Source organism: Temnothorax longispinosus, chromosome 9 (assembly GCF_030848805.1).
Source record: "Temnothorax longispinosus isolate EJ_2023e chromosome 9, Tlon_JGU_v1, whole genome shotgun sequence".
NCBI lineage: Eukaryota > Metazoa > Arthropoda > Insecta > Hymenoptera > Formicidae > Temnothorax > Temnothorax longispinosus.
The window spans coordinates 2,985,506-3,004,255 of NC_092366.1; the positions used below are offsets into that span (position 1 = coordinate 2,985,506).

At 37.3% G+C, this 18,750-nt stretch overlaps 2 protein-coding genes across 8 annotated transcripts; one reads left to right on the forward strand and one right to left on the reverse strand.

The window, feature by feature from the left end:
- Positions 1–1,683: 1,683 nt before the first annotated feature.
- On the forward strand, positions 1,684–15,354 carry LOC139819430 (rabphilin-3A). Of its 7 annotated transcripts, none has more exons than XM_071788754.1 (11): positions 1,684–2,086; positions 5,389–5,496; positions 5,732–5,889; positions 9,224–9,365; positions 10,473–10,991; positions 11,980–12,536; positions 12,603–12,790; positions 13,332–13,591; positions 13,669–13,815; positions 13,915–13,945; positions 14,088–14,370. In XM_071788754.1, exons 2-11 carry the CDS (start codon positions 5,452–5,454, stop codon positions 14,237–14,239), a joined length of 2,199 nt encoding a protein of 732 aa, XP_071644855.1. In that variant the 5' UTR covers positions 1,684–2,086; positions 5,389–5,451; the 3' UTR covers positions 14,240–14,370. The 7 variants fall into 7 exon arrangements, with proteins under 7 accessions (XP_071644855.1, XP_071644856.1, XP_071644849.1 ...); XM_071788748.1 differs by lacking the exon at positions 13,915–13,945 and adding an exon at positions 14,991–15,354 and having other exon boundaries at positions 1,685–2,086; positions 14,088–14,508; XM_071788749.1 differs by lacking the exon at positions 13,915–13,945 and adding an exon at positions 14,991–15,354 and having other exon boundaries at positions 1,685–2,086; positions 5,392–5,496; positions 14,088–14,508.
- Positions 14,655–18,215, reverse strand: Eif2bepsilon (eukaryotic translation initiation factor 2B subunit epsilon). Its single transcript, XM_071788756.1, has 2 exons — positions 17,154–18,215; positions 14,655–16,722 (listed from the first exon to the last, which is right to left on the reverse strand). Exons 1-2 carry the CDS (start codon positions 17,841–17,843, stop codon positions 15,487–15,489), a joined length of 1,926 nt encoding a protein of 641 aa, XP_071644857.1. The 5' UTR covers positions 17,844–18,215; the 3' UTR covers positions 14,655–15,486.
- Positions 18,216–18,750: the final 535 nt, after the last annotated feature.

The following is an 18,750-nucleotide window of genomic DNA, read 5'->3' on the forward strand; positions in this document are numbered from 1 at the left end:
TGGATAAATGATTTTAACATATATAGTAATTACTTGTCATAGAAATATGTGTATGTCACATTTAATATTAGCTCTATTATATAGCTCTAAAATTTTTAAATAGATAAAATTAATATCTTGGTATTTCTGGTTTTTTTTTTATTCCTAAAAATATTTAAAAATAATCAAATTTTATGAAAAATATTAACGCGTCATTTTTAAGTACCATAATATTACAATATTATTATTATTATTACATTTAGCCTTTATTTTTGCTCCATAAAGTTTCATACTACCTAATGATTAAATTAATTATATAATTCTTATTATAAAAAAATATTCCACAGTATATTATATTATCTTGCTCATTTTATATGCATCATGTTGAATATATTAATATAAAATAAGAAGAAATGGAGCAGTTTACAAACATATATATATACCATTTCCCGAACTTAATTTATTACCAGGGCCATTGTCTTTTAAAATAAATACGCGGTCCCGGCTAGACTTCTTTGCCTCCGGCCAGCAGGGTGAGAAGAGGGCACGTGGCAAAATCGGCGCATGCTTACGCGGCGGCGCGTAAAATTTTCGCTGCGTGACCTAGAATCTTGTGAGCCCGTGAGAATCGGACTTTCCCTGATCATCGACCCTCCGTCCTCCGTGCTGCGTCCAGACTATCGCGGCGACTGCGAGGTGCGACACGTCAATAAGTACGATATAGCACAAGGACACCTGTTTGCCTCGATCAGCGTGCACGCCGGCAAACGTACCATTTGCAAACGCGTTACGAACAACACACACATACACACTCACACACGCAATGATGTGATTACGAAGTTTACATCTAGTCCGGCGTGACGTATGAGAAATCCGCTTTATATTTCATTCCATTATTCAATGCAATTACGTCAGTTCCTAGAACGAGCGAGAGAGAGAGAGAGAGAGATCTTTAAATTAAAAAAAAGATTTAAATCAACAGACTAGACTCTAACAGCAATTAAAAATAGTTGATATTGTGTAATCAGTTATGTATTTTCCCGATGATTAAGTACATCTCGTTTATAATTAGAAATATTAATGACTTTAACAATACAAATAAATGAATAGGATAAAGAGAGCCATCTGAGTAACAAATTGTACCATTTTTCTCGCAAGCGTATTCCTTTGCGCGGTGAGATGCTCGTACCGTAACATTTTAACAAAATTACTACCCGGCACGATAGCGCTTTGTATGGAGAACGCCGTCGTATTCATCGCAGAATGGCCTACTTCTTGGCCGCCACGCGCCGTTCAATTTGCACGATTATCTAGCTGCGGCTGATACGCTGAAAAGTCAGTACACGCGCGGGATAGTTTCAATTATGGCAGAGCGTCGACGACAACGACGATGACGACGAGGCAGCATATGCCTCCGCTCTCTCCGTTTTATCTATATCCGCGCCTGTTGCGCCTGACTACCCCTCTCTTTATATTAGCCCTCTCTCCTGTCCACCCTTCGCCGCCCTGTATGCCTTTCACCCGCGATCACCCTCTTTCACCGCCTCTCTTCCGCCTATCCCTCCTTTCTCTCTACGCTATGACGGTTTGATACATCCCTGCGGGCCGTGCGGGGAGCGAGGGGAGAGCCCTCGCACCCTTCCACCCAAGCCGACCTTCCACCCTCCGATGCTCTTCCCCCGCATCCCATCACTCCCGATGCCGAGTGGAGTCGTGCGCGCGAGTCAGTTGCTGAGGTAGTGGCGACCATATACCACAGACCAGCAGCATCAGCAGCAGCAGCAGCAGCAGCAGCAGCGGGGCAGCGGCGGCGGCAGCAGCAGCAGCAGTAACAATATAGTAGCAGCAACTGGCCAGGTCAGCACTCAACACCCACTTGTCGGCTGACCGACACCGCGGCAACTCGGCACGATCCCAAGCGACTACCTGTGCGATTGTCGAGTGCCACCTGAGGGGAATTAGGAAAGCGGCGCCGGCAGCGTGCACTAATTAGCACGACGGTTAATTGCCGAAGAACACGAACTGCGAAGAGCAACTGGCCGCACGCGTGCGCGCCCCGTGTGGCGAAGTGACCAGCTGCAGCCTGTTGCAAGCGGCGGATTATGACGTGAGTCCACGGTCCTTATTCTTTTCTTCCCCCTCTCCCGTTTTTCGTCGCATCTTCCGTCTACTAAAAGTACTGAGAACGACCAGGTTCTTCTATACATATAACGTTTAATCATGCTAATATTGATTATATATTAATTACGAACGTCACGCTAAGTACATAGTCATGCCAAATATTCCATCCAAATTAACGTAATCTAGAGAATCTTGAGCTTTATTTCTGATGATCTGATGATCTTGAAGAACCTGTGATTTTCCCATCGGCCTCAATAACATTCCAATATTTAAATGTAGACGAACGCTATACGCTGATACGTTGGACATATGGAATATTGGCACTCGTTATTCTTACGGTCCAACAAGCATTGATACGTTATCGATAAACATCCAAAACGTATTTATCTACGCTCTTCATCGATAAACGCCAAACACGCATTTATCTGAATACCGAATCAGCCTTCGATCGATTTTACGCGCGCGGTATGTCCAAAAAAGTTCACAAAATACCGGCATAATTTATTCGCACAACGACGTAATCGAGCGGATTAAATTACTTAATTACGAAGCTTATGACGGGTGGGAAGTTACGAGGAAAGCTGCGGTTGTTTTCGTTATTAATAATAAGCCGGCCGTAATAACGCGCGTTCGATGCGAGCGGCGCACACACATACACACACACACACACACACACACACACACAATGTCGAGACGAGCGTCATCGATTGATTGTCGACATCAACATAACGCAATCGCACACAATTTGGCTCTTTTTTTTCACCGGGGGGTGCCGCCTGCCACGCGGCAGACAGTCGCTAAGGAAAATCGAGCGTTCGAAGAAAAGTTTCGTCAACGAACTTCAACATATGTACCTATATGTATATCTCTGTCTTCTTTCTTTTTGCACCACGTGCCGATGCGCTCTTTAGGCTGCATTTTCCAGCGGGCTTTATTCCTTTTTCAACTTTCAACGCGGCACGCGCTCGTGGCGCAGCGCATACACGTCACTGTAATAAGAAAAATGTAAAAGACTTGGAGAGAGAGAGAGAGAGAGAGAGAGAGAGAGAGAGAGCTGCGAGGTATGCACCATGAGAGTATCGATTCTGCAAGGCAAATATAGCCACTTTCGTTGAAAGTTCCTTTGTTCTCTTTACCGCAGTGAACCATATGATAGCGCGAGTAACGCGCGATGAACAATGGCAGCAGATAGCAAGACGGCGCGGCGAGTTTATTGAATTTTCTGCGGGAAACTTGCATATCCCGCAGAATTGCATTTGTAAATGCGTGCATGCATTCTAATCCATGTACAGACGAAAAGGCAAGACGTTCTAATCCGTATATAGCATGAGAAATCTCGGATCCTCGTTTTCTTTTCAACACAATTAGCGTTTTCAATTTCTAATTAGCACACTTTTAAGGAACAAGTGCTCCATACATAAAGCTCTATATTTATATTTCTAGTGCTATATTGTTTAAAATATCACGCTTTGAAATGATAATAGCTTTGAAATTACCCAGCAACATAATGAAAGTAATTTGACACACACATATAGCAGATACGTTCAAACTATACTCAAGTCAAGGATGCTGACGTGTATCTTTGAAATTTATTAATGATAGATGAACAGTTTGCATAGTCTATAATGTAAATGTGAAAAAATTCGAACGACATAAAACCAACTTTATATTCGCCCAAGTTACAGTATCATAAAATAATGCACTATCATAAAATGATTAACGCTGTGGTAAAAGCTGTTTTGGAAGTTTGTACGAGTACTATAATATATATGTATAATCGAAATATGCCACTATGGCTGGGGCTGAGGAGCAACCATTGATTTATACAACTTTGCAAGTTGTAGAAACAAAGTTCGCAACCTCATTTTTCATGTTACATTCGCGTTACCTTGAGAAATGTGATGCTACGCTTTATTCGCTTCATTCTCACGTATATTTCTCACACGTCGTAACTCGTCTAAAAGCCAATATTATATGTCGAGATGCGTCAACACATGTTGCAACGAGCTATTAAATGAATAAATCGGACAAACTAATAAAAATATAATTTTATATTGCGTAATAAATATTTTGCATATTTTGAAATTTATATTCTTTTATAGAAATATTAAAGAGTAAAAAAAAAATAAAACAGCTGGCCTCTTTATGAGCCTCTTTGTTCTGACTCTCACTCTCACACACAATCAGTAATTCCTCTTTCTCAAAATGAGAATTTCCGTGAAAATGAGAATTTCCATATAATCATATCAAGCTACTGTTCCACCGAGCGGCTCGTATGAATACCATACATCGTTTCCTTCATTTTACACGTCAAATATGCGACAATTCAAGCAGCTCGCTTGTAAAAGCTATCACCGAGGTGCGATAATATCGCTGCACGGAAACACATTTCGAAACCACGTTTGTGATAGGCGATACCAGATTTCCTGTGAGACTCGAAGCGCGCATCTCTCGTCGTACATTCCCGTTGTCGTTCCTCGAATACTTCTAATTTCCCGAGTCCCAATAGAGGACACAGGGATTACGTCGTATGCCGAACAGGAAAATAAACGAGAGAACGTGGGCGTTACGGCATCCCACGCCCGAAGAAAAATCCTTTAGAACTGCCATGGGTATCGCCAGCCGGGAGGGGAGAAAGATAATAATTCACGTGATATATGTCGATATGCTCGCATACGCTGGACGCATTAATATTCGGAAATTACGAGATTAGACGGAATTGCTGAGCTGGGTTGTGGGTTGCGTTACAGTACGACTGTGTTAAAAATTTTTTTTAATTTCAAGAAAATCCATAGGGAAGTGACATATATAAGTACCATTATTAAATTTATTTCCGTACGAACTGCGTTCTTATTAATAAATTAATATATTTACAAGAGACGTGAAAGTATTGTTATAGCCGATAAAGAGGAAAAAGTTTAAATCTGAATTAAAAAATTGTTTTCTGTTTTGCAAACTTTTCTTGTGTTTTACACCTATTTTTCTTAAATATTTTTATCAAATTCTTTTAACAAATACAAACTGCGTGATAAAATAAAAAAATAGATTAAAATTCAATTAAATAATATGTTGAATTTACGTATCAAATATTTTTTACAATTATAATAAAAACATATATACATTATATATTAGCAAATATGTAACTTTTATATATTATTGGTAATGTAAAATGTAAATAAAAATACTGGTACGAAATCTACACGTGCAAGTTACTTTTTGTTCTTCATGTGCTCTAGCTCTTATTCGAGATCTAAATTGAGTTTATAGAAGAAACAATTAATCTTACAGCAGAACCCGCTAAGTGCTAGTTCAATTTGCCTCGGGGAAAAACGGTTTTCATGTGGCTTCCGGATGCTGTGGTACTTTTCTACAAACAGTATATTTATCAAATTAAAGGTTAGTGATTTTAACGTTCTCCCCAATTCTACTTAAATTTTTCGATTGTGTGAGTTTTATATATTCCCTCTGTAGTGTAGAGAGCATCAGGCACAAATATTATAACCCCAAACTTTATATGTGTATAACTATTAAATGTAAATAGCGAATATAATTTTTACGAACAATAAAACAAATAAATAATATTTAAACTTACATATATGATAGATTGTACATGGTTTATTGTTACAGATAGACTGATTCTACGCGAAGAGAAGGGAGAAAGAAAAACAGGAGAAAAAAGAAGAGCAAACGGTCCGTTGCAGATAAAATAACTCACATCAGCGAAATGGATGAACCAACACGAGGCAGATGGGTTTGCCCGAATGATCGGCAATTAGCGTTGCGAGCAAAGTGAGTTTTAACATTAATTAGCAGCTAAACACAACACGAACTAAAACCATTTCACTACGTTTAATAAAGAAACATATAGAAGTATCTCCTTTTTTGAGAGAGTTTGATGGATTTCAAATACATTACAAAAATAATTAAAAATTAAAAACATATTCTGTTATATAAGTGCTTTTTTTTCCTTCAATTAAAATAATGTTTTGAAGTTGGTATATTTGGCATATTTGATTTTTAACGAATATCGTTTTGAGATTATGAAGCACGTGAAAAAACATTTAGATAAAAATCTTATGATATTTAATGCACTTCAATGTTATGCTTTTTGGTATATCCGTATTCTCATTACTATTTATGCAAATTTCAAAAATTTTGTAGACAAAAAGTAAAAAGTACCTTGCTTTAGGAGATCATACATATATATAACAAGCTGTAAATATCGTGCAATATGCGCACGGCATGTATTCACGTAGTGCCTGACACAGCAACTTTTTCAGCATTATATACTACAATATAATTGCATATATACGATAAGGTAACAATAAAAATAAATATTCGAGAATAAATAGTTGCATACATAGTATGCAATATACCTACTACACAATATAAGAACAATTTTTTTGTATATGACAGAATGTATTTTATTAAAAAATATTCGGTATATATGATTTCTTCGAAAAAGAAATGTCGAACTTTTCGACATAATATATGTTACAAATAATTGAATATGTGTGTGAGTTTAAAATCAGTTAAAATTAAAATATACAAAATAAATAAACGTAAATAGATTTTTCTGTTTTTTTGCCTTCGGTAAAAATCCAAGCATACCTGAGCATCCATATAATATGACTGTCTTGTTTTTCTGACCTACATTGAATATTGTAGAAGTGCCATAAAGAATGCATTTTTCTTTTTTTGTCTTCTTTTAATAAATATCTATTTATATCCGAATAAAATGTGCCAAAAATAAATTTTAAAGGTTTACCTTTTCAAGTTCACTTTTACAAGTTTAATATTATTCGGATATCATTCGATAGGTATTTTCTACATTTCTGCGTAGGAGTGAAATAACGCAAATACGTGATTTTATCTGTCCACAAAGTGATGTATCACAAAGCTCTTTTTGAAGAGGATTCTTCAAAACTTAATTTGCCTTTATTTAATTTAAATTTTTTAAATAAGCGATCAAGGTTTTTGAATTAATTTGCTATGCACCTAAATCAGTTAAATACTTCCAGTTTGTGAAACTTTTAATCTCAATTTAATCATTTGTTATTTATAGATTTAAACTTTCTATGTTAAGGCTACATTTTTGTCACCGCCTTTTAATGCTTTTATACATATAATATCTCTTTAAAAAATTTTTATTTATATTCGGCATGATCAATTCTGTAAAATTGGAAGAAATAATTCTGCAAATAATTCTCTTCAAATTCTTAAAAATAATATTATACACAATTTTAGAAATAAAATAAAAATCAATTACAAATTGTCATCATGTTGCGCAATACGTTGTATATTGTGCACGCATCCAATTACGAATATCTATCCTTATTATTATCTCGCAATGTGACATCCAGTGCACAGAGTGTAAATTTATCGCTTTTGCTTTTTAACAAAAAAAAATAATTCTGCAAAATAATATTTTTATACACTGCTCAAAAAAATTATGGCATAGAAAAAATTTTGCCAAAAATTGACCAATTTTGACTGCCGGTCACTTCGCAAAAAATTATCGTAGACGAATGATTGTTTTTTTTAATTGAAGCTTGAAGTCTCTACTTTAAGAATGTACCTCCATTTTTTGCATGCGATGCACCCCTATCCCTGTAATCCCTGAAATCTGAGGGCATGTTTGGCATACTAAAAATTGCAAAGTTTGACGGAATGCACGGACGTGGAAAAATTTCTTTCGGAGACGCTGTGTGTTTGCATCGTCATAAAATTCAAATCTTCCACTTCAATTTAAAGAAAAAGCGAAGTCGCTACGATTTTTTTTCGCAAAGTTACATATAAAACATTTATTATATATATTTATGCTTATAATATCACATACATTGGTTATAAAATATTATAAAATTAATATTTATTATAAAACAGGCAATTATATATAGACTGCGAATATAATAAAAATAAAATCTACCTCGGTTACAACTCTTCAAAATTACAGTTGTTTTTTGGCTTTTGGACCAAGTATCGGCCGACGGGTTTAATGATTAAAAACCGTACGTGTTTTTCATTGCCCCAACCTGGAGACCCTCTCTAAATATAGAGAGCTATAGGCAAGCAATATATTCTCGGTGGGTTGCCATCCGAGAGGTGGCGATCGAAATCTGACAAAACTCTAAACAAAACCGTCTTGGTCGGATTTGAACTCGGTTCTCCGGCTCATTAGACCAGCGCACATCTCTCTGCGCCACGATCGCTACTGTTATATGTGGCCGCATGACCACATCTCCTCCCCACGTCTTTTGACAATAGCTCGTACTTCCAAAAAATGGAAGTACATTCTTAAAGTAGAGACTTCAAGCTTCAATTAAACAAAAAAAATTATTCGTCTACGATAATTGTGACCGGCAGTCAAAATTAGCCACTTTATTCGGCAAATTTGTTTCTATGCCATAATTTTTTTAGCAGTGTATATATATGCATGAATTTATTGTAAAATGCTTTTCAATCTTTTTATTTAAATTCACAAAAATAAAAATATGTCATATACATATGTAAAAGTAAAAGTATAGAAATATGTTGAAAAGAGTATATTATTTTGAACAATCCTGCATGAAGAGTTATAAAACATATTAAATTAAAGCTTTTATTTAAAATATTTCTTTATATAGAATTTTGACATTCTGTTTTTGATATTCTCCCAAAATGAAATATCTGTATCCAGTCCCTGCTTCAACGGATTATTTCAATCCCCACTAAACGAGAAAGCACTTGTAACAAAATAACGAATATTTTGTTTTTTGTCTATTCTACAACTTTCCTAAAGCTCATTTAAATTAAAGAGGATATTTTTTTATTTAATTCCTTGTAAATTTTACCAAAATTTAGTAAAAGTTGAAACTTTAAATCTCAGTATCTCGGTTTTTATACCGCAAGAAATACTGAAATTTATACCACGCATAAAGCACACCTAAATTAACGTATATATATTCACTGCAGTTTCAAGTTTATAAAATTTCGATTTTCTCTAATATAAGGGCCGGTGAACGTCCTTAAAGAATACGTTCATATAGAAACGTAATATCTTTATCACTATTTTTTCGCAAATAAATCGTTAAGTGTTTATGAGTAAAATACACCATAATAAATTGTACTTAAATCTGGCACACAGATTGCGGACAGGATGGTCTGTGAAAACGGGATCTTTCGAATCCCATGGTTGGGGACAATATCCAAATTCCTGCACGAGCAGTTCCAATCGTTGCGGACAATCTTACTTGCTCAGTGACGATGAACGGCAAGCCATTATCCAGGTAAACCTCACAGTAAAGCAATACACATTTTATGACACATTTCAGCCTTCCTTCCGATTTTTCGATTAGTATTATTTTAATACAAAAATAAAATCAGAATTCTCTCTAGTGAAAACTAACTACATGTTATTTTATTTTACAATAGAAATATCATATATTATTTTAAAAAAGATGGTTATATTTATTACTTGTGAGATTAAAACATCACAATATTTGAAACAACTGGTAATGAAACCATATATGACTCATATCCATATTTAACGACTAAAAATGTAATACGCAATACATTTATAATTCAAGAACGCTCATCCTAAGTTATTTATATATTAGTTACTGAATAATTTCAGAGCTCTTTTCCCTGTAGACAAGAGTATCCCTAACAATATAACCACACTCTACTTGACCCACTTAATTATGCATCAATAAAGATGGAAGGGTTTAAAATTGCATATTTTAAATCCTTCCAGCTTTACCGAGAAACTGCATGGTTAAATAGAGTTTCAAACAAAGATTGAAATTTATTTATTAAAAAAACATTGTCTCAATATATTTAGGTTTTCAGATTACAGACACAGAAAAATAAATTTAAATGAGCTTATTCGTGACAATAAAAATATAATTGACATATTTTACCGTATTTACGGTGAAGAGAAAATTCAAGAATTTAATTAGCTATTCTTTTCCCTGTAAACAAAAATTATCCCTAGCAATATAACCACATTCTATTTGACTCATTTAATTATGCAACTTATCCTTCTATTGTCTTTACCGAGAAACTACTTGGGTGGTTGTAGTTTCCAACAGGGATTGAAAAATTCATTTATTAAAAAATATCATCTTGATAGGTTCTCATATTACGGAAACATAAGTTTAGAGTTTATTCGTGATAATAGAAATATAATCAACGTATTTTATTGCATTTACAAGAGAAAATTCAAGAACTTAATTTAATGATACAATGCATTTTTTTAACTTGAATATAAATAAATAAAATTAATTTTCAAGTTCTCAAGAAAGTGGGTATTTGTTGCGCAATATCTTCTAATCAACTTTGTCAGAATTAGGTCGATATCAATCTTTGGTCCCAAGTATAAGATATTTTCACAGGTGATACAAAGAGCCGAGGCTCTGGATCTGTCGGAGCAGGAGCGAGTCGGTAGACTCGTTGAGAGATTAGAGAACATGAAACGAAACGTATGCGTCGTGACATCGACCAGGTCGAACGAAAGACGCGGTTGCGGAAGGCGGTGCTCCGGTGGAGCTCGTTGCGTCTGTTCGTGTGCGCTTTGCGGCGAAAAGTTCGGCGCCGTACTGGGGGCGAGCGCGAATCTCTGCAAAGACTGCCGCAAATATATATGTCAGAAGTGCGGCATCGAGGCCACTAGACTTAATCCACCGAGAGGAAGCGGCGACGAAAATGACGCAACTACTTCATCGCGCAGCTCGTTACGCGTCGTGAGATTCGCTCAGGAACGAGCAGGCGTTCAAAGAATCGTTCCAAGATCCCATGGTAATGCACAAAAGCAGTTTCTCTGCCGAATTTGCGCCGAGACCAGAGAGATGTGGAAGAAAAGCGGCGCTTGGTTCTTCAAAGGCATGCCAAAATATATTCTACCGGAGAAGAAGGTACGTGGAAGAGTGCAAACATAAAGTTCGAAAGAAGACAAAAAAATTTCCACATCGCTATATTAAGTTCGACAACGCGTTTAAACCATTTAATACAGCACCCGGAAAAGATTGATATATTAATTATTTTTCTACCTTTGCGCTAATTGAAAGTTGCTTTCTATATAAAAAAAAAGAATATATAATTTATTTGGAATGAGAGAAAAATCCTGCATTCAAATTAAATTCGTAAAACTAAAATTCCACGAATAACACGCTTTGTAAAAAGCTGAAAACTATATAATTAAATCGGCGATGTAATTAAATAACGTCAATTTTTTCTATTATGTCTGGTTGTCTATGTTTTGAAGATTCTTCGTTAGGAATTCTACGTTAAAAAATATTATTTTAACTTTTCTTGTCCAAAACAGTTTAAAAATTACTAATCTAAATAGCACAATTAAAATGTCTTTACAAATTACTTTATAATATCCTTTAAAACTATATGTTCTGCTTTAAGATGACCATCAAATCTAGTCTAAAAATAATAGAAACAAATAGAATTGATCTAGATTTAATTTCTATCTACACATCAAATGAAATCAAATCATCGCGTATGCTTCCAATGCAGATACAATTGAGGTATTGAAGCACACTACAATGGCAATCACATTTTTTCTAAAGCGTGTTTTACACATGACAAAATTCGAGTTTCAACGATTTCCTATTGATTTATATCTCGATATTTATCTATTTCTTTTTCAGTACACTATATATGCTAACATATTCTGTCCAATTTCTAATTCTCTATCAATACAAATAAATGTAACAAACTTGGTTTCGCTGCCAGTTTTCTTTTTTAAATACATAGCACAAAAGATATTTTTTTAAAAACGCCTATTATTAATGTACACAAGTAGCAAGATCACTGATGAACATTCAATTTCTTTAGATCTCTCTCTCTTTCTTATATTCTTATTTCTTATATATAGTACAAATTTTTACATAGGAGCGGGGATGGTCTCGACCTGGTCACAGGACGTCGACATGGACGATAGGCGGCCCATGCAAGTCCTTGGACTCAACCGACGCTCAGGATTCCTCGTCCGACGACGATGCAACACGACGACTCGCGGTAACCCGCGGTCACTCGCCTACAAATCTATCAAGCAATCGTGACAGCACTCCTACCAAGTTGACAATTTCGAGTCCTGCAACCAGTACCTCATCGCCGAGAAGTCCTCGAGGAAGGCCGAATGGTCTGTCGCCTTCGGGCTATCGCGAGGACGCCAGCTCCGATAGGCTGGACAAGTCCTGTCTGTCGATCGCGTCTCAATGCAGCCGACTTTCGCCCACCGGCTCAATCAGTACCCCTCGCTCGAGGGCAAGCGGCAAGAGCCCGAACGAACCGCAAGTGGAGCAACGCGTGTCCTTCGAAAATATTTTCGTAGATGACGAGAAGGCTAATGAGGCGGATGAAGATGAGGAGGAAGACACCGAGGAGACTCGCAAGGACGCTTCCACATCTCTGGACCGATCGAAGGGCTCTCAGGTACAATCTCTCAGGTAAGGTAAGAACAATGATGTGCGGAGTCGAGGTTCAAACTTACGCGAGGTATCACCGTTCCGTAGACTAAAGGCACCAACGATAGCGACGACGCCGACCACGCCAGTCGAAACGCGATTCCAGACTATGGGCAAGATTTTCCAAGAGAAGAACGCAGAACGGAACGCGAGCAGGTCCTCGGATCAGGAGAGCTCATCCAGCACTCGCAGCAACAGCCAAGTGAAGATGTCAAGAACCCCGGAATATCCACGAGGTCAATAAAAATGTCTTAGCAGCAATAAGAAAACTACACAGTTATTGGTCAGAGAATTGTTCGTCATTTAAACACATAAATTACTGATTAATGTAACTTTTTTTTGCATAAAGCTTTTACTACTAAATAATTAATTTTATCTTGTCTTAAATAAAATGTTATATAATCTCATGAAAAAAGACCACTCTGGAATAACATTTCTTGTTAAACATTGAAATTTGAATAAGAATCTACAGACATAAATACAATTTTAAAATAATAATTATGAATAATTAAAAAGGCATTTTAGCAAACTAAAAAATGACAAAAAATTTTGTGTAAATTAATTTCATACTTTCATACAAAATCAAAGATGTTCTTATTTAACAAGATATCATTAGAACTTGAGACATTAAAAATGATAAGATCCAAAATTTTAGTGAGAAAGAAACTAAGGACATAACTTGTACAACAATAGAAAATCAATAATCGTGTGTAGTTTAATCTAATTTGAAAAAAATTAAACATATTAAAACCGAAATTTTGAAACGGGACGAAACAGAAACGGGACAAGATTATGGAAATCTCGAAGTCTCCTTGCGATACGACCCGGCAGATCAGTGCCTCCAGTGCAAGGTGGAACGTGCGCGTCGTCTAAGGCCCATGGATATCCAAGGCCTCGCCGACCCTTTTTGCAAGCTGAACATACTGCCCGTCGGGAAGGCATCGACGAGCAGACGACTGCGAACGAAGACGGTGCACAAGACGCGCGATCCCGAGTTCAACGAGACGGTGAACTTTTACGGAACAACAGAAACCGACGTAAAGATCAATATTATAACACATAAATGTCAATCCGTTTGCGATGATAAGTACATGCTAGAATTTTCTCATACTAGATCTCGACCGGCAAGGCATTGCATATCCTAATCATCCAGGACGATCCCTCGGGCCAGGATTTCCTGGGAGAGGCGAGATTTCCCCTACAAGAATTGCTACCATATCAAACAAAGCATTACAAAGTTTCTCTGCAAGCTCATTATCCAGTATGTTACATACAAAATTATCTCCACATATATATAATTAAACCTGTCAAATGTTTAATCTAATTTAAATATTATTCGTAATAAAACTTTTATATTCAGTATGACGAGCACAGCGAACGAAGGCAAGCTGGTAACTCTTTCTTCATTTAAGATAAACATTAATTATTCATAGAATAAGTTTGTGTAATTTTTGTACGACAAAATATATGATAAAATATAGGAAATAAACATTTCTTATCGACATGTGTACAGTGTCGATTATTTTGATGCAGGTGGACAACGAAGAGGAAACCTGGGGCATGTGTTCAAGCGGTCGCGGGCAGATCCAGCTAAGCCTGAGCTATTGCACGCGTCGACGTGCGCTATTAGTCACGGTACATTGTGCCACGAATCTCCTGCCCATGGACAGCAACGGGTTTTCTGACCCATTCGTCAAACTGGCACTCGTCGAGGATGCGACCGACAATCATCGGCAGCAACGGTTCCTAGATTACTCGGCCGCTCGCGTTACTGCCAAAAAGGGGAAGAAGACGGCCGGCCGCGGCTCGCAGAGCACGAGCATCAAGCGAAAGACGCTGAATCCAAAGTGGAACGAAGAGTTCGTTTTCGCGACTCGCTTGACGGAGCTGATGAAGCTGACGCTATGCCTGTCCGTGTGGGACAAGGACTTCGGCAAGAGTAACGATTATCTGGGTACTGCGAGCTATCATTAATCACGTTGTTCCACTTCCCTTTTTCTTCTAACAATAAGTTCTGAGCATATGTTAAAAGTGTACGGTCTTAAAAAACAGAATTCAAGATCTCGTATCCCACTTGAACGAAATAAATTAGCTATGACATAACAGCAAAATTTAATTAATATATATTATAATCATAATCAGAAATTAAGATTTAAAAATATCACAAGACTCGTCGTTATTAAATTTCTATCTTATCGATCATTTTATATGACTGGTTTGCCTGAAGATATAGACATTACTTATCATTTATCTTTAAAAAAAAAATTACGTTATCTACCCTATTTTAAATGCGGTTTTCCTCCATTATCATAGTTATGATTACTGACCCAGAATTAAAATTCCGAAGTTACCGGTTCCCATAATTAAAGTTTAAATACCTATTATCCGATCTGTATAAAATGCTTATATTTTATCGTACATTTTGACAATTTACAGGCGGCCTTATGTTAGGTTGCGGTAGTAAAGGGGCGCGTTTGCGACACTGGCTAGACGCAATCAAGTTCCCGGATCATCGACATTTGGCGTGGCACAATCTGGCGGAGATGGATGTACCCATGGAATGATAGCTCTGTTTCGGTGATCGGAAAGCAGGTCAAGATTAAATACACGAAGTATGCGGGCTTTATCGACATACGTACATAACGTGTTGTATACGTTTACACGGATATACGCGTACGCATACGCTACAGTATATTTGGCGCGCGTGTTATCAATCTGTGCGTGATTTATCGTTGCTCAAAAATTAAGTATTATAAAACATTAAGAGGTTGATACGAAAATAAAGCAGTTGAGAACAGAGTGTCATTCTGTCAGAATTTTTTAACAATGTATTCACATATCACGCGCATTATATACATATATACATATAATCTCTTCTTAAATTTATATATAGATAGTTATATTTTATGTCAAGATTTTTTAATAAAAAATATTAATCGTCACTCTCATCAGAGGAATCTTCCTCTGCCTCTCGCAGCCACTTAATGAACGGCTGAACGGCATTTTTTACTTTTGTATGAAGCGCATCCGCGTCTTCGCCAGTAGACTCATACCACTCTAAAATCTTTTCCTCCGATAGTATATCGCGATCGTAAAATTGATGCAACAGGTGTTGCGTATACGGCAGTAATTCGTTGGTTGTACTAGCAACGTCTTCTATAGCACGCAAACAATCCTCCTGCCCGTCTTCGTTCTTAATATAATTCGAAATAATAGTATTAAAATAGATCATCATAATTTTCAAATTCTTTTGATAATTCTGATTATTAACGGCAGTCTTTGTTTCGGAAAGATAGTGTAGCGGCAGACTGAGAATCGCTTTGATGACATTGTACGTCACCTCGCGGATGGTGACGTTGTACGCGTACCTCGAAGAGTTTATCTCTAGAATTAAATTCTCGCAATTCAGCTTATCCTGATAACCGCGTAACAGACTGTCGATAACTTCGGACAAGAACATATTCGTGTCGTCCGGAATTGGAGAATCATACTCCAGATTCTCTTCGTTGCTAGACGACTCTGTGAGCGAGCAGTCATCGCAGTTGGTTACCTCAGTGTTCTTAAAGTACAAAAATCCGTCACTAGCCTCGAGATCTGACATCTTAGTCTTAGACACACCGGAAGGTGTAGATTCGATAACAGTATCGACATATTGACTGCGAGCGGTAATGTCAGTTTCCGGATACAATATACATCCATCTATTTGGCTACGGTACCTAACGATGCAACACGAAAACAAGATACTGTTTGTAATAGTGCAATTATCTTTGATTCTAACGTTTGGAAAGATATAAGAATTATATATATTAACGTTACTACCTATGGTGCAATTGTCCGAGATCACAGATCTCGCGACTTTAGTATTATTTCCTAACGAACTGTTAAATCCAAGAATACAATCTTTTTCTAGTAAACAACCTTTAGCAAAAGTAGCAGTTTTGTGTTTATACGTACTCCGCGGCATGCATATAAAGTTCTTTAATAAGGGGAAAGCACTTGGTGCAAGGGGAAAACTATGTCTACGCAAAATGTCCTGGGTAAGCATATGATAAGCTTTCCACGATGTAATTGGCAAGGCATAATCCTCTGTGTTTAACTGCTGCCAGTAGATCCTCGAGTCCAAAATCTCCTCGTTCATCAATACTCCTCGAATAAAATCATCCATAGTCTAAAAACATAAAAATATTTTGCACGGTGAATTATATTTGTTTCATTATTACATATTTCAATTGTGGCGATCGTGGCGCAGAGTGATGTGCGCTGTTCTAGTAATCCAAAATTTGAGTTTAAATCTGACTATAAATTCATTGGTCTTTATTCAATCACCACGATCACCACCTCTCGGAAGGTGATGGCAAACCCACCGAGAGTATCTTGACAGGAGAAACCTCTCTGTAATCAGAGAGGGAACCGAGGAAACCGACCGTCAAGATTGAGAATTGGGGAGTTGGGCAGTAGGCTGACAACCTACTCCCGACAAACACAAAATCTTGTCTCAAAACCTCCTCCTCAAAAATTCTGAGGAGGCATTGATTAATTGATTGATTACATATTATAATTAAAGATAATTGTGATAAAGTAACTCAGCTTGTTACTTACCTGAAAGTCAAAGTTATCAGCAAAGAGGGGCAAGACAGACGGCGAGCACAAGTAAATATGAGTATCCAAGTGACAAGAATTAATTTCAACCTCGCTATGATCGAGGAACCAGTTTAACTCAAGCTTCACTTTCTTCTCGCTGTCCTTCAGCTTGGTGTAATACAGAATTTTATTGCTGCTCTTATCAGATACAACTAGAGGCGCTTCCTCGTTGAGATAAGAGCCTTTCGTCGAGCCAAAATTCCGTAACACCATAGTCATGGTTGCCCCCTTATCCTTCTCGACTTTCGCACGATGAACGCTAAGCAAGGTTTTAAGATCCGTATTGGTAAACGCGTTTCCGCGAATCAGTACGAAGTATCCCCTGATCCATCCTTTCGTATCAATATCCCGCAGAGCATCTCCGAGGGATCTGCAGCCGTCGGAAATGATCAGGGATATCGTGATGCCTCTGTAAACTCTCTCCTTTGTATACTTTTTCAGTAGATCCACGTGACTGCTGCAGTAAAGGAATACCTCCTGTATCCTCGACTTTATCAACGTCTCGATCATGTAATCGAAAAGCGGTATGTTTATCACCGGCATTAGGACGCTCGGGTATATACTTTGCGCCGGACTTAATCCCGTTGTGAAATCATCCGCGAGAATAACCGCTTGCAGAACGTCCTTCTTACACACTTTCGTATTCATCGTATCTCGGACGATCGTATCGATAATTTATTCACCGGCGTACAAATCGACAAATTGTCAAGATTTAGATAGTCGCGTTACGAACACGTGGAGAATTCATATGGTTCCACGAGGTAATTGTGGTTAGTCAGGATACTTGAAGTTTGTAAGTCACTTTTTCAAGGTTTACATTACGCGCAATTGATGCGCACCGCTACACTTCTTTGAATAACTCTTCGTAGGAATATATGGAGGGAGTATATTATAAAATATATTTTTAAAATGATCAATCAACACATATCTGACGCAACTTCAAACTTTCGTTTCGAGAACGAACTCACCAGAACTCATTTAATTCGAAAATAACCTAAAAACCAGATCTGACGGTGCGCTAGGCGCGCTGCCGCGTATGTAGCGACATCTGACCCTCGTTTTCGGAAACTTCAAGCAATTGAAAACGCGTACTTTTGATCTACCGTGTCACACTTGCCGATAATATAGAACTCTATACTTTTCATTCGTATAATAATGCGTTTGTCGATCATCACGAGAACTTGACACTCATTAAATTACGTACAAAATCATAAACGATGACACGAATGAAATTATTAGCTCGTAAAATGTAAAGCATAAACTGGCGCAGTTAATTATACGGAGCGATCACATACCTGGCACTTTCGCTGCATCTACGACGAGAGAAAAACAGCGAAGAAAACCTGCACGGGATCTCCGTCAATGCCGGGAACGTAGAAGTTGATCCCCAATACCGAAATCATGCGATGTTTAACGTGCCACGAACATCCAACAAGACACACACACACTCGCGATAATTTCTCGCCCGCAAGATTTGTATTTAATTTATACACCAGAAACAATCGCGTGAAATCGCGGAACGATTCGAGTGCGACCGTCACACATCACGATGCGT

What these genes read in the sequence shown, in the direction of transcription:
- LOC139819430 (XM_071788748.1), top strand. Translation starts at nt 5,452, where the DNA reads ATGCTGTGGTACTTTTCTACAAACAGTATATTTATCAAATTAAAG. An exon ending in GTATATTTATCAAATTAAAG is followed by an intron (nt 5,497 to 5,731) that starts GTTAGTGATTTT and finishes TGTTACAGATAG; the next exon opens with ACTGATTCTACGCGAAGAGA. An exon ending in CAATTAGCGTTGCGAGCAAA is followed by an intron (nt 5,890 to 9,223) that starts GTGAGTTTTAAC and finishes TCTGGCACACAG; the next exon opens with ATTGCGGACAGGATGGTCTG.
- Eif2bepsilon (XM_071788756.1), bottom strand. Translation starts at nt 17,843, where the DNA reads ATGAATACGAAAGTGTGTAAGAAGGACGTTCTGCAAGCGGTTATTCTC. An exon ending in CTGATAACTTTGACTTTCAG is followed by an intron (nt 16,723 to 17,153) that starts GTAAGTAACAAG and finishes TTATGTTTTTAG; the next exon opens with ACTATGGATGATTTTATTCG.